This window comes from Herpailurus yagouaroundi, unplaced genomic scaffold (assembly GCF_014898765.1).
Source record: "Herpailurus yagouaroundi ecotype Mexico unplaced genomic scaffold, PumYag 428, whole genome shotgun sequence".
Taxonomy (NCBI): domain Eukaryota; kingdom Metazoa; phylum Chordata; class Mammalia; order Carnivora; family Felidae; genus Herpailurus; species Herpailurus yagouaroundi.
This window is the reverse complement of record NW_024412645.1, coordinates 2,006,508-2,020,326: the sequence shown is the minus strand read 5'-3', so window position 1 is coordinate 2,020,326 and position 13,819 is coordinate 2,006,508. Positions and strand designations below refer to the sequence as shown.

General features: G+C 39.3%; 1 protein-coding gene across 12 annotated transcripts in view; it reads left to right on the top strand.

Annotated features, from left to right (window-relative positions):
• The window catches only part of MTMR3 (myotubularin related protein 3), a 149,680-nt gene that overhangs the window by 106,438 nt on the left and 29,423 nt on the right, over window positions 1-13,819 (top strand). For 6 of the 12 annotated variants that reach the window (XM_040463967.1, XM_040463965.1, XM_040463972.1 and 3 more), the window contains 3 exons: window positions 361-393; window positions 5,532-5,614; window positions 7,776-7,942. The exons of 1 other annotated variant lie outside the window; for it this stretch is intronic. In XM_040463967.1, coding sequence (XP_040319901.1) covers window positions 361-393; window positions 5,532-5,614; window positions 7,776-7,942 — 283 coding nt within the window. The remainder of the gene's footprint in view (window positions 1-360; window positions 394-5,531; window positions 5,615-7,775; window positions 7,943-13,819) is intronic. 5 more of the 12 variants (XM_040463974.1, XM_040463969.1, XM_040463975.1 and 2 more) reach the window with 2 other exon arrangements.

The following is a 13,819-nucleotide window of genomic DNA, read 5'->3' as shown; positions in this document are numbered from 1 at the left end:
ACATGTAGCACTTCAGAAAGGGACTTACCATCAAGTTTTAAGTAGCTACCTGATATCATATATTCTCTTTTAATTTCACAGCACTTTGAATAAAACCTTTTTGTAGATTTGGATGCCATAACATCATTACTTTATACATATTCATTGGGTATCAGGTTTCCAAGCCCTCGGGTAAACAACCTCTGTAGTAGAGTTTATTGCTGCCTTTAAGATATGAATTGCTCCCATTCTGTGCTTTTCCCAAACTGTATTTCTACATATGTACAGGTGTATTTCTTTGCTCAGCTAATTTATAAACAAGTAAGTTTTGAAGTGGAATTCATGAAAGTTTAAAACAGTTTTTGTTGTGTAATTCAATAGACTGCCTCTCAATCTGCTGCTTCTGAAATCCCAGTAAGTAGCATGGGAATCCTAGGTGGTTTTTGCACCTGTGCTTTGGAACAAGTTGGTTTTGACTGTCCAGTGTTCACCTTGCAAAGCAGCAAAATTTGTCCTCTCTGCATGAGTCCCTTCGCTACTTTTACTAGACAAAGTTCGAGTGGCACACTGTGATGAGAACGATTTGTAGAGTGAGGATAAAGCCCCACAGTTTATACATAAACAGATGGGATTGTGACCTTCAAAAAATGTAAACTGAATTTCAATGAGGAATAATTTGTAAAATTTTCAAAAAGGACATTAAAACTTCTGTTTCCACCTGGTCTGTTAACGCTTCTTAGGAAAAATGTGAAATTGTAACAGCTGCAAACACTTTCCTTAGCGTTTTTTCACATTTTTTCACATTTTAGTACAGCAAAAATCTTTATTCCCCAAGCATCAAAAGGAAGTTATTCTTAACAGTTAATGCACCTTGGTTGCAGCATTCGCGTGCCAGCAGAGATCTCTAAATCAGTACTGAAGAGTAGATTGTAAATATAAAAGGTGAGCAGTAAAGAGTTTGGTCTTTAACTTGTGACAGTCGTCTTCTGACTGGTTTTTATAGAAGATTTAGGGCCCAGATATTCCACAGTTTATTACAGATTTTAGATTTTGACTTATTATTTTCACTCTGTTATTGCCTTTTTTTTTTTTAATCTTTATTTTGAGAGGAAGACTGAGAATGTGAGCAGGGGTGGGGCAGAGGGAGGGAGGGAGAGAGGGAGAGGGAGAGAGAGAGAGAGAGAGAGAGAGAGAGAGAGAGAATGAATCCCAAACAGGGTCTGCACTGTCAGTGCAGAGCCGGACGTGGGTCTCGAACCCACAAACCGTGAGATCATGAAATCAGGAGTTAACCAACAGAGCCACCCAGGTACCTCTGTTCCTGCCATTTTTACTTCAAATGTATGTACAGGATTAGTGTACATTCACTCTATAAAAAGAGTATGCTTTTATTATTTTTAAAAAATGTTTATTTTTGAGAGAGAGAGTGTGAGCTGGGGAGAAACAGAGAGAGAGGGAGACAGAGAATCCCAAGCACGTTCCACGCTGTCAGTGCAAAGCCCTGTGTGGGGCTCAAACTCACGAACTGTGAAATCATGACCTGTGCTGAAGTTGGACTCTAAACCTGCTGAGCCACCCAGGTGCCCCAGTACATTGTTTGTAAAAGGTAGAAATTATCCCAGTTTTAAATTCTGGTGCTTAAAAATAATGTACACGTGCATGCATTCACGCACACATGCGCACACACACACCCAGAATGAAGTAAACATACTAGGTTATGATGACATAAAATTCCCTCTGGAATGAGACAGTACTGTGGGTCTTTAATACTGTGCATGTTTATTAAATTTTTAACTGCTGCTCTCCTGCTTTTTTGGATTGATGCTCTTACGAATTTTGGTGTCTGTGATGTAACTGTTGGCCTTTTGAGGAATTAACAGCACTGAGTGTGTTTGGTGTCTTGTTTTGAGCATGAGTTTGGTGGAGTTTATAAGTGGAAACACACTGTAAAGGAAGACAGAATTACCTGTCACGTAGAAGGTAGAGGAGAAGGAAGCAAAAAAGAAAATGAGTTGCCACAAAACACTGAAATCAGTAGGTTAGGGAGAATTTGAATTAGATTCTTCCTACTCTTCCATGGATAGAACTGTCCCCAAATCATCTTGGTTTAAATTCTGTTTTCTTCTTAAAGGTCTTTGATGGAAAGACCACTTAATTCTGAAAGAAATATTAAAGTAGAACTCCTACAGAAAGGAGGGACAATCTCAGTGGAAGAAAGAAAGGTGCACCATTATAATGGAAGGAGCCTGCGCTAGAGGACAGACATGGTTTTCTGGTCCTGACTTTGCCTCTAGCTTCTAGTATAGAGGCTTAACCTCCCTGGGTTGTAAAATGGCCTAGAATTGAATGACATAGATTCAGTGACATAGAATTCAGTGGCACTGATGAGAATCTGTAATTGTTTGCTGATGGGGTTGAACATTGGGTGTTTCTGGTTACAGAAATGGTAAGAGATCGTTTTTGAGATCAGAATTCAGAAACCTAAAGCAATGGAGTAGGCCTTTAAAAAAAGTAGAGACCTTATATGTTTTGTTTGGGTGTATGAAGAGGAAAAGAAGGCCTCTTCCACCGTTTTAGAAGAGGAAGCAGTCTTGATGGGGATTGGGGTAGAAATGAGAAGAAAAAAGGGAGATGTTCATTTGATATAAAATCAGGTATTTCTCTCTTATGTCTCTCTTATTGCTGCATATTAAACTTCCCTGCATGTGACAATCTGCATGAGCATTAAAATCTGCTGTTTTCCATATCTATGACTTGAGTACACATGGTTGTTTCTGTTGATTTGCCAGGTAGATCTGCATACTAGCGTCTGGTATTTATACCCTTCTTCCTTAAATTTGCAATGTGAAAAATGTGTAAAAATTTGCATATCGAATGCATTTTAGGTAGTGAATATTTCACATGCTCTGAGGTATTTCATTATTCTGGAAGTCTGGACCCAGGCCCTTGAGGTCTCAGACAATAGTAGGGGATGTCAAGCTTACCTCTTCTTTGTAGCACAGTAGCTTAGGCTGGTTCAGTCCCTCTAGCAGCTGCTAATAGCATTAGTTGGTTTTCAGATTTTATGGTTATAAGGAGAGGTGATTGAGAGGGACCTGGGATTCAGGTGACTGCTCAGAGATCTGTCTCTCCAAATCAGTGGATTTTTAAAGCTCACTTTTACTCCACTCTAGGCTCTTTGTATTCCCTCTGCCTGGGACTTGCTAAGTTGTGACCATCTGATGTTCAGAAAACAGGAAGTTTGGAAACTTGTCCGAGGAAATTAGGAAGCAAACAAAATTTTAGTTGGTAAAATTTTAGAAAATTGAAATTAGAATTCTTAATTGCCATTCTGGCAGCCACTTTTGGGAAGGGAGGAAGAAGGGAAATGAGGGTACATTTAAAAACAACAACAACAAAGCAATATGAGTCTCTTACAGGCCAAAGGACTGGCCTGGAAACAAGTCAGCATTGTCTTCCATTCTCTATCTTTTTAATCTACTATTCTTCACAATTCTTGATAGTTTATCCCTACTGATTGGTATATATTGTTGTTTTTTCCTTCTGAGATGTACACGTCTTAAAAAAATTTTTAGCCGCATCACCTGCTGTTTCTGTAGCACCTTGTGGTTAAGGACTTAAAAACAGAGGGCCAGAGCTTCTTTTTTTATCAGAACACGGGCAAGATTTCTTCCCTTACCCTCAGTCCTATCACAAGTATAAGGACATTTTGTAGATTATAGACTTAGAACTAAGGAAGAAGGCTCTAGTTCTGAGGTAGAAACTTCCAGTCATTATCTGTATAATATTATTTTGCTTTCTTCTCTTTTTTAATCCCTGCCCCAGTTTCTGTTTCTGGTCTCAGACATCCAGCACTGGGCTTCTTTTTGATCCTGACATCATCGTCCTGAGAGGTTGCTGATTCTGGCAACTGCATGGTGGGGCAGGGTTTGCAGGAAGCCTGTTTCTGAAACTGGCTTAGCTAATATGAGGGCTACCCTGTGCAGGCATCACTTTCTTGTTTCTGTATTGGAGGAGAGTGCCCTCCTCTTTTCATGCTACACATGAATTGTTGGAATGCTACTTGCAATTCCCAGAGCTACAGTTTGGCTGGGCATGATACAGTGTAAGAGACAGTGGTCTACACCTTCTTCAAGGAATGAGTGTATCCACAATTATTTTACCAGGCTCTCTTTAGAAGTTTTGGAGGGGCACTTGGTTGGCTCAGTTGGTTAAGTGTCCAACACTCACTCACTCTCTCTCTCTCTCTCTCTTTTAAAATTTTTTTTTAGATGTTTATTTTTAAGAGTGAGAAAGAGGGCGTGTGGGCAAGGGAGGGAGGGGAAGAGAGAGGGAGACCAAGGGTCTGAAGCTGACTCTATGCTGACAGCAGAGAGCCTGGGGGGTCGAACTCATGAACTGTGAGATCATGACCTGAACTGAAGTCAGATGCTTAACCGACTGAGCCACCCAGGCTCCCCAAGCATCTGACTCTTGATTTCAGCTTGGGTCATGATCTCCTGGTTCAGGTGATTGAGCCCCACGTCAGGCTCTGTTCTGATGGCATGGAGCCTACTTGAGATGCTCTCCCCCCTCCCCCACTTGAGTCAGTCTCTCTCTCTCTCTCTCTCAAAATAAATGGATAAACATTAAAAAAAAAAAACAGCATTTATATATAGAAGTTTTGGAAATTGTTTTTTGAAACCAGGGGTAGAGTCAAGGTGAATTGAGCAAGAGGGAGGAATCTTACATCAACTTGAGGATCTGTCACCTTGTTCAGATGCTTTCTCTATCTGCCTCTCTTCTCCCATCCCTCTCCACTATTGTACTTCTGTGTTCAGTAGAGTCTGTTCACCATATTGTCAGGGGAGAGAACCATTCCATCTTGTTCATACTTCAAACCCCACTCAGCTCCTCTGGTCTTTTGAAGCAAATTAGACCTCACTGGTTTTAGGACCTTTGACCACTGTGTGGCCTGCTCCCTGCACTTTGATACCTGTGGGTCTCTTCTGCTTATCAGAGAGCCTGACAAGCAGCTACATCTTTTCTGTGCAGCTTGCAGGCAGTTGAGATCTCCAGTCTTTTTCAGGATGCTCCTTTGCTGACACAAAGCCACAAGCCCACTTGTCATTTGGGGCCAGTAAGTATAGTCCCATTGTCACCTTGATCTGCACTTCTTTTCTGTAAATAAGATTACCATTCTGGTTCCCGTCAGCTTCTTTGCCATTGCAAATCACAGCTAGTTATAGTGTATAAAGTAGTACATGGAGAGATTGTGAGTTTGATGCTTGAGAGATGACATATTTCCCTGTTCTTCCAGAGATGGTGCCTTCTCTTTATTCGTTGTCTTCATGCTCAGACATGACTTGAGCCTGTTAATTTAGAGGAAAACAAAGGGAAACCCTAGTTCACTCCATAGTAAATCACTTGAATACTAATGGGACAGATAAATTTGCAGTTCTGCTTGCTGTCTTCCCCTGTAGAGCTTTTGAATCTTTCTTGTTTGACCCACTGAGGGAACTACAGGGTCAATGCCTTCTTGACTAAGGGGAATTCATATTTTTAAATTGCAGGTTCCATTACAGCTTATAGAAAGTGTTGAATGCCGAGATATATTTCAGCTTCATTTGACTTGCAAAGACTGCAAAGTTATCAGGTATGTGATATATTTATGCTGCTATTTAGTGTGGAAAAATATGTATTTTAAAAAAAAATTTATTATTATTGAGAGACAAAGAGTGTGAGCAGGGGAGGGGCAGAGAGAGAGGGAGACACAGAATCTGAAGCAGGCTCCAGGCTCTGAGCTGTTGGCACAGAGCCCGACGCAGGGCTCGAACTCACAAACCGTGAGATCATGACCTGAGCTGAAGCCGGACGCTTAACCGACTAAGCCACCCAGGTGCCCCCAAAATATGTATTTTTAAAAGAATAGATCTCTGGTTTGGTAACAGAAGAATAGCTTTTGAGGGTCAGCCTTGTTAGGAATATTTTCTGAGTAGTTAGTGCCTGAAATATTTTATCTTTAGGCTACTTTGCTATTTGAAAAGTGGTTTTTAAATTTTTTATTTGGAAATTATTTCAAATTTACAAAAAAAAGTGCAACAATAAAATCTTACAAAAACACTGATTTTAACATTTTACCCCATTTGCTTTATTATTTACAGGGGCTGTGTGTTGTGTGTGTGTGTGTGTGTGTGTGTGTTTCTTTTTCTAGACAATTTGAAAGTAAATTACATGATCCTGGCTTTTCATCCTGAAATACTTTGATGTGCTTTCCTAAGAATAGGGATATTTTCTTACATAACCATGTTGTCATTATCAACTTCACAACTTTACACTCATAATACTTTTATCCAGTCTGCTATCCATGTTCCAGTTTTGTCACTTGACCTAATAATGCCCTTTCTAGCATTCCTCATTCAGAATAGGGTCCATGCAAGGTCAGGTATTACATTAATTGCCATGATTCTGTAGCCTTATTTAATCTGAAGCATTTTTCTCCATCTCTTTGTCTTTGATGATATTCACACTGTAAAGAATATAATCTTTTATTTTAATAGATTTTTTCTCATTTTGTGTCTGTCCAGTGTTTCCTTATGATTAAATTGAGGTGGTGTATTTTCAGCTGCAATACTGTATGTGTGAGGTTGTGTCTTTTTCAGGGTACTCTATTGAATCTGTTGGCAAACGGTGTCCATCTGTCTCTATTGCTGATGTCAATTTTGATCTGTCTTGTCAAGATGTCCCCTGCTTTCTGTATAATTCCTACATTTTCTCCTTTGCAACTGATAAACAGTCTGTGGGAGAAACTTTAAGACAATGAAAATATCCTGCTTCTCATCAAATTTCTTCATAGATTTAGCATCCATTATGGTTTTTATCTGATGTTGTCTTTACTATAATGGTTGCAAAATGATGCCTGAAATGTGTTTTTAAATTTAGTAGCTCTAGAAGTTCTAAATTCCACAAGTTTTTAGTTTATCTCTTTGATTAACTTTGGAGTGCCAGTAAACGTTGTGTGTTGACATACTGATGAGCCACATTGATTGGGATGGGGGAGAGGTTTACGGGGGACTCCTTGGTTTTAAGGTAAATAAGTTCCTTTGTAGCCATTGAGATTTGGCTTGCTTTTCATAGGTACTGACTACAACTTGTTTATTAATTACTCAATTTTGAACACTGTTGGCATTTAAAAAGGTGAAGTATTTTTTGCCCTAATTATTTTAATCTGTATGTACTGAAAATTGCAATTGACTGTAGAATTGTTTGATTACATGGTTACAGCTGAAAGTTTCAGTGTAATGTATCTTATTTTGGATGTACAATTACTGATTTATTCTAATGGCTGAGTAGACAGATTTGAACTTATCTGACTGGCCAAAAGTTGTGCTGTGATTTATTTTTGAGCTTGGCCTGATAGGTTATAACAACAAAATGAACATTCTCTAAACCTATTTCTTGACAACCATAAAGCTTTGGTGGAGGATACAGAAGAAGGAAACCTTACTCATGGAAGAGAAAACTGCCATTTTACTTTAATAATTACCATTAATCAATCTTAAGCATTTAATTAGTCTAAAAAATAAGTTTTCCACATGTCCATTTTTTTTTCCTTTTTGACATTTTGTACCATTGGCTAAAATTTGTTGGACCTGTAGTTATTACAAATGATAAACATGTGAAACATGACCTCTGATGCTTTTCTTGACCGTAACTGTCACTGCACTGGGAGTTAGGTACTCTTGAAATGTTGGCTTCCCTTATTGATACTGTCAGCTGTCTTCTAATTACATCCATATTTGTTTGGCTTTACAAAGGTGTCAGTTCTCAACCTTTGAGCAGTGTCAAGAGTGGCTTAAGAGACTAAACAATGCAATCCGACCACCTGCTAAAATAGAAGATCTCTTCTCATTTGCATACCATGCTTGGTGCATGGAGGTCTACGCCAGTGAAAAAGAACAACATGGAGACCTGTGCAGACCAGGTAGAACTTTCTAAAATGTAAAAATGGTGGTTCTATTATTGTTTGAGGTACCCTTAACATGAAATGGGACTCCTAAGCATTCATGTATTGAATCAGTGTATATTTATGGAGCACCTAAGCATTTGTGCATCATTCTTCTAAGATAAATAGAACATGTTTCCTGCCTTTTAGGGGAAAGGAAGAACACATCACAATCTGCTGGGGCTAAAATATATATATATATATACACACACACACACACACACACACACACACACACACACACAGAGTAAGGTTTAATGGGTGTTGTAAGAAGCCTAATGGAAGGGAGCCATGAATCATATGCACATTCCCAAATGTGAAGACTTCACGTTCATGGTGGCTTTTGAGGTAGAATAAGGGTTCATTGAAGGTAGAAGGGTTCATTGAGTAGAGAAAGAGGAAAAGTGTTGGAACAAGTAGCATGAACAAAGGTCCAGAAGTGTGTGACATTAGGGCTCAGAGTAATGGCATACAAAATGGCCTTTCACTATCTTCTTATTTTCTTTTTTTAAAAAGGCTTGTTTATTTATTTTGATGGGAGGTGGGCAGAGAGAGAGAGAGGCAGAAAGAATCCCAAGCAAGCTCTGTGCTCTCAGCACAGAGCCTGACATGGGGCTCGATTTCACAAAGTATGAGATCATGATGAGCCAAAATCAAGAGTTGGATGCTTAACCAATTGAGCCACCCAGGCATCCGTATCTTCTTGTTTTCAAGTCATACATTTTCCTATTGTTACCCCTTTCATCTCATAGATGAAACAGAGGTCCAGAGAGGCCGGGTGACTTCCTTCAGGACAAATACAGAAGCTGAGCCTGTGCTGGAGCCTAGGCCTTCTAATTTCACAGATCTTTGTCCTACTCTTTCTCACTCAGAAATGGCTTGGATCAAGTTCATGTTATTCCTTTGCATGTAGTTGTCTGTAAACTTTATGTTGCCATAAATGAACTTTGCTGGTCCAACACTCAGTCTTTAGTGTGTCAAGCCTGGAAGCAAAGACTTGGATTTCTAAACAGTGAAAAGTTGTGAGCCTCCTTCCAATAAAGTTTCCTCTTGGGACTTTTTTCTTTAAACCTCAGTTTTTAATCCTGAATTTTTGATCTTAACAGTTTTGCCCTGAGTCATTTTAAACATTTGAGGCTAATCTAGCTTTGCTTGCATTACTTTGTTTCCTGGCTCACTCACTGGTTGAAAATTTTGGTTCATAATTAAAATACAGCATAAGCATCATCTTATTTTTAAAGATGCTTTGATGTATACTTTTGTTTGACCCTTATGACCTAGTCAAACAGGCAGGATAGCCTGGTGTTTCTGTTTTGGGAGCCAAAGAAATGAGACTCAGAGGTAAAACCTGTTGCTAAGTCCCACCGTCAGTCAGTGACAGAGCTAGTACCTAAACCCAGTTCTCAGCTATTGAGAGTTGACTGGGGGAAAGTTCTGTGGATGTGGAGATGAAAAACTGGTACCTGCCCTCATGGAGCCTGAAGGAAAGCATCAGGACTCCAAGCTGCTCATGAGCCTGGTCGGGCCAGTGGAGCTCATAGTCAGCCATAAGAGTCCACACCATCCTTGGATATTGGAATGTCCTTAGACTGTCTCTCACTTCACTCCTTTATCCGTTGCATCTTTTTCTTTTTCCTTCTTTATTGAAAAGCCATTGTATTTTTGTTGTTGTTCTTTATGGCTTTTGTCAAGGTTTTTTTTCTTAAAGATAAAATTTACCTACAGGGAAATGCACAGATCTTACATGTATATTTGCTGAATTTTTAACCACTGTATCTTATCAAATTTTTACTCTCAGGGCACCTGGGTGGCTCAGTTGGTTAAGCGTCTAACTCTTGATTTTGGCTCAGGTCATGATCTCATGGTTGGGAGATTGAGCTCCCTTGGGCTCTGCACTGGGCGTGGAACCTGCTTAAGATTCTCTTTCCCTCTTTCCTGCTTGTGTTCCCGTCCTCCCTCCCTCCCCCCCCCCCTCCCTCCCTCCCACCCTCTCTCCCTCTCTGTCTCTCAAAAAAATCTATTTTTTTAGTCTCTACCATTTCCTAGGATAATGAAGTTAGTGAGTATATCTTGCTGCACATTATGTTATATAAGAACTTCAGTTGTTTAAGACTCCTAATTCTAAAGGGCATTTCCCTAGTTTTAGGTTGGTTAGTCAACAGGGCTTGTTTTATTCTCCTAATTTGTTTTCTCACAACTACAGACTGAAAATTCCTCATCTCTTTAGATGATTCTTTATTCCCTTGATAAAATTAGTTTCTTTTGGATTTGGGCAATCTCTTAGGGTATTGCTAAGATGTGCTACATCAGAATTTCACCTTTTTTTTTTTTTTAATGTTTATTTATTTTGAGAGACAGCGAAGTGGCAGGGAGAGAGATGAGGGAGAAAGAGGGAGAGAGAGAGAAAGAGGGAGAAAGAGAATCCCAAGCAGTCGCTGTGCTGTTAACACAGGGCTGGACACGGGGCTCGATATTATGAACCACAAGATCATGACCTGAGCTGAAATTAAGAGTTGGACGCTTAACTGACTGAGCCACTCAGGCATCCCAGAGCTTCACTCTTTTAATTATGGATTGCTTTGTCTTGAGCTGGGATGACTTGGGTCCCCAGACCCTTCCCTTTCTGATCTGGTATTCTTTGGCTACCAGAACATATAGATGTCTGTAGTGTCCTCTGTCTTTTAATGAGTTTTTGATGGATGGAGGTATTTGGGGGGTAAAGTACTGATTTAAGAACTAGGAAACCTGAATTCAAATACACATATTTTACCATTTAATTAAAAAAATATTGGGGAAGCCATTTATCTTCTCTGTACTTTAATTTCCTTTGTTCTTCAAACTGAGACATTCCTGTTATTCCTGTCCAAGTTGATCAGGGTGTCCTGCAGATCAGATCTATTATTGCTGGAGAGTTCAGTAAATATTTGAGTGCTTCCTATGTGCCATACTTGTTAAAACATTTTGGAAACTGAATCTACAAGGTGATGCCATTGTAACTGATTGGTTGGAACTTACTCTGAGTGATGGTTGTATTTTGTTTCTTCGTAGTATATACAAATCCACACTAAGTTAACTTGCTGTCACAAGGAATCTTACTGTACTTGGTTTGAGTATGTGCATATGTATGGCTTTTTCCTTTTTATATATTTTCACTATGGAGTACAGAGGGAAAACTTGCTCTTATGCAAAACACTGTGGTGGCATTTTTAAAGTCAGTCAACCTGGTTCTTCTGTCTCCACCCAATATTGTTGAGTGTTGATGGTGGCTACAACATTACTCACCAAATATGAGCATACCAGACAACCACATTCTTCTAAGTCATCTTTAGGGTGAGACAGCACTTGAGATATTTCAAAATAATGCCTTTGTATAATCTGCTCCAACACATGAGATCATAAGCATGGACTCTGAAGGGTTGAAGTTATTAGTTTATTTAGTCTTTTAGTAGTTAATAAGGCCTTTTATGGATTCTTCTCTGCCTAGCCTGTTAAGAGTAGAATGTGTCAGGGAGGAGGGGAATGGGAAAATTGCATCATTACCTTGTATTTATATAAATCTTAGTTTCTGACTGTTGAAGCTGTTATAGTTAAGCAAGCCACATTGTAGCCAAAGCTCTGAGTCTTAGTCAGCTTTGGAAGAAGTCTCAACATTGTTATTGGAAGTTTACCTGTGAAACTTGCAAAAGCCTTTGCAAAACTGTTGACTCCGCTCTTAGACCCATTGCAGACTCTAAAAAAGGAATGGATTAAAAGCTTAAAGCTTCTCTCCCACATGCTCAGTTTTCTTTTCTTCATTGTAGCAGCCTTCTTGGTGATAGTTCTGTACTTGAGCATTAGGCAGGAGTCCTGACAGATGATTGGGCAATTCATTTGTTAGTTTAGTAGCATCAGGCCCACCTTTCTGACCTCTCTTCTGTGAAATGCCCATTAAGCATTTTGTTTAACCATGAACAGCATAGGACTCTGGGTCTTACACTGTTGTGCAGCTGCCTGTTTCCTATAAAGCAAAAGCCCCTGCCAGCAGAGTCTGTCTTATGTATTTGAATGCAGTCCAGTAAGCGTACATTTAGATGACTGTACTGGGACCTTTGTTCATAGAAAAGAATGATTCCTCCTATATTTGAAAATCGGGAAGGGCTGGTTCTCACCTTCCCTGACTCTGGTGCTGTTCTTTTTCCCTTACATCCTGGGTAGAGGTCAGGCTCTTTTATCACAGGCCTTTAAGCTGTCTATAATTGTGGGCTCAAATACTCAGGATCACCCAGGGAGCTAGATTTTTGGGGGGGGAAATTTTTTAGACTGCCTCTTGACACTGGTTATGTTAGAGGGGCTCATTGCTTTAAAAAGGTTTTCATTCCCACTAAAATAAGAATTGCTGGACTGTTTGCATTTGTTGTACAAGAAATAACGAAATATTAAAAAAGGACACATTTCATTTGAGATTGGGGGAGGGCAGACAGGAGGGTTGAAATGGAAATATAAAGCAAAACAAAAAACTTATAACCAGGGGCAGCTGGGTGGCTTGGTCCGTTAAGCATCTGACTCTTGGTTTCAGCTCAGCTCATGATCTCATGGGTCATGGGATTAAGCCTCACACTGGGCTCTGCACTGACAGTGAGGACCCTGCTTGGAATTCTCTCTCTCCCTCTCTCTTTGCCCTTCCCCCTACTCGTGTGCACTTGCTCTCTCAAGATGAATACACATTAAAAAAAAAAAAAAAGATTCTCTTTCTTTCTCTGCCCCTCTCCCCCATGTGCGCCGTCTCTCCTCAAAAAAGAACAAGAAACTTACAACTGTAATATTTAAAATGGATTATAGTATATCTAGTATTGTGGAAACATGAGAATTCTTAGAAATTCTTAAGAGAAATCAGCAAAGAGATGTGCTTGGCATTCATTTTTCTGGCTGAATAAACATAAGGGAACTTCTAACACAATTTGGCAAAAGCCAGTTGAATTACTCATGTATTTAAGGTCTCCTATATTAAAAAAATACATATATATATTTTTAATGTTAGAGAGCATGAGCAGGGGAGGGGCAGAGAGAGAGGGGGAGAGAGAGAGACAGACACAGAATCTGAAGCAGGCTCGAGACTCTGAGCTGTCAGCACAGAGCCTGATGCGGGGCTTGAACCCATGAACCATGAGATCCTGACCTGAGCCGAAGTTGGACACTTAACCGACTGTGAGCCACCAAGGCATCCCATTGCTAGATTTTTTTTTTTAAAGCATTACTTTTCAAACTGTTAGTTGTTATGCACTTGTGGGTCATGAAATCAAAGTTTTAAGAAATGAAATACAAAATGAAACACTTAGGATAGAAAATACCAAAATGAGTCACACATAGTAATGGTAGGTACAGTTTTGTGAAACTCTTAAAAATAAACATGTTATGTTGGATTATGATATAAAACATAATTCAATTGTGATGGTCATTTTCAAAGTTAGGAAGTTAGTGCTTTAGAGGATACAAAGGTAATTAAAAGTCTTTTTTCTCAAGGAACTTGAATAACAAATGCTTTATGCTTGCTAGGCAGTATATATTTCTTTGTCGCTCAGAACTTCATGCTCCTGATGATGGTTGTAAGCTTTTCTTTGGGCAACAGTTCTGTGTGATAAATTACCAGTGGTGGTGATGCTGGTGGTGATTTTGCCAGTGATTATTTTAGAGTATCTATGTGCTTACACTAAGATGGAGGTACTAATGTTAACAGTCATTAAAGTACTTTTAACCTTTTGCAAAGACTTGGAGCTGTATGGAGGTGGGAAAAATCTCATTAATGAATGAACTTGGAAATTGTTACAGTTTTACAGTTTTTAGATTGGGATTATAAGTGAAAGACTGTCTAATATTCTT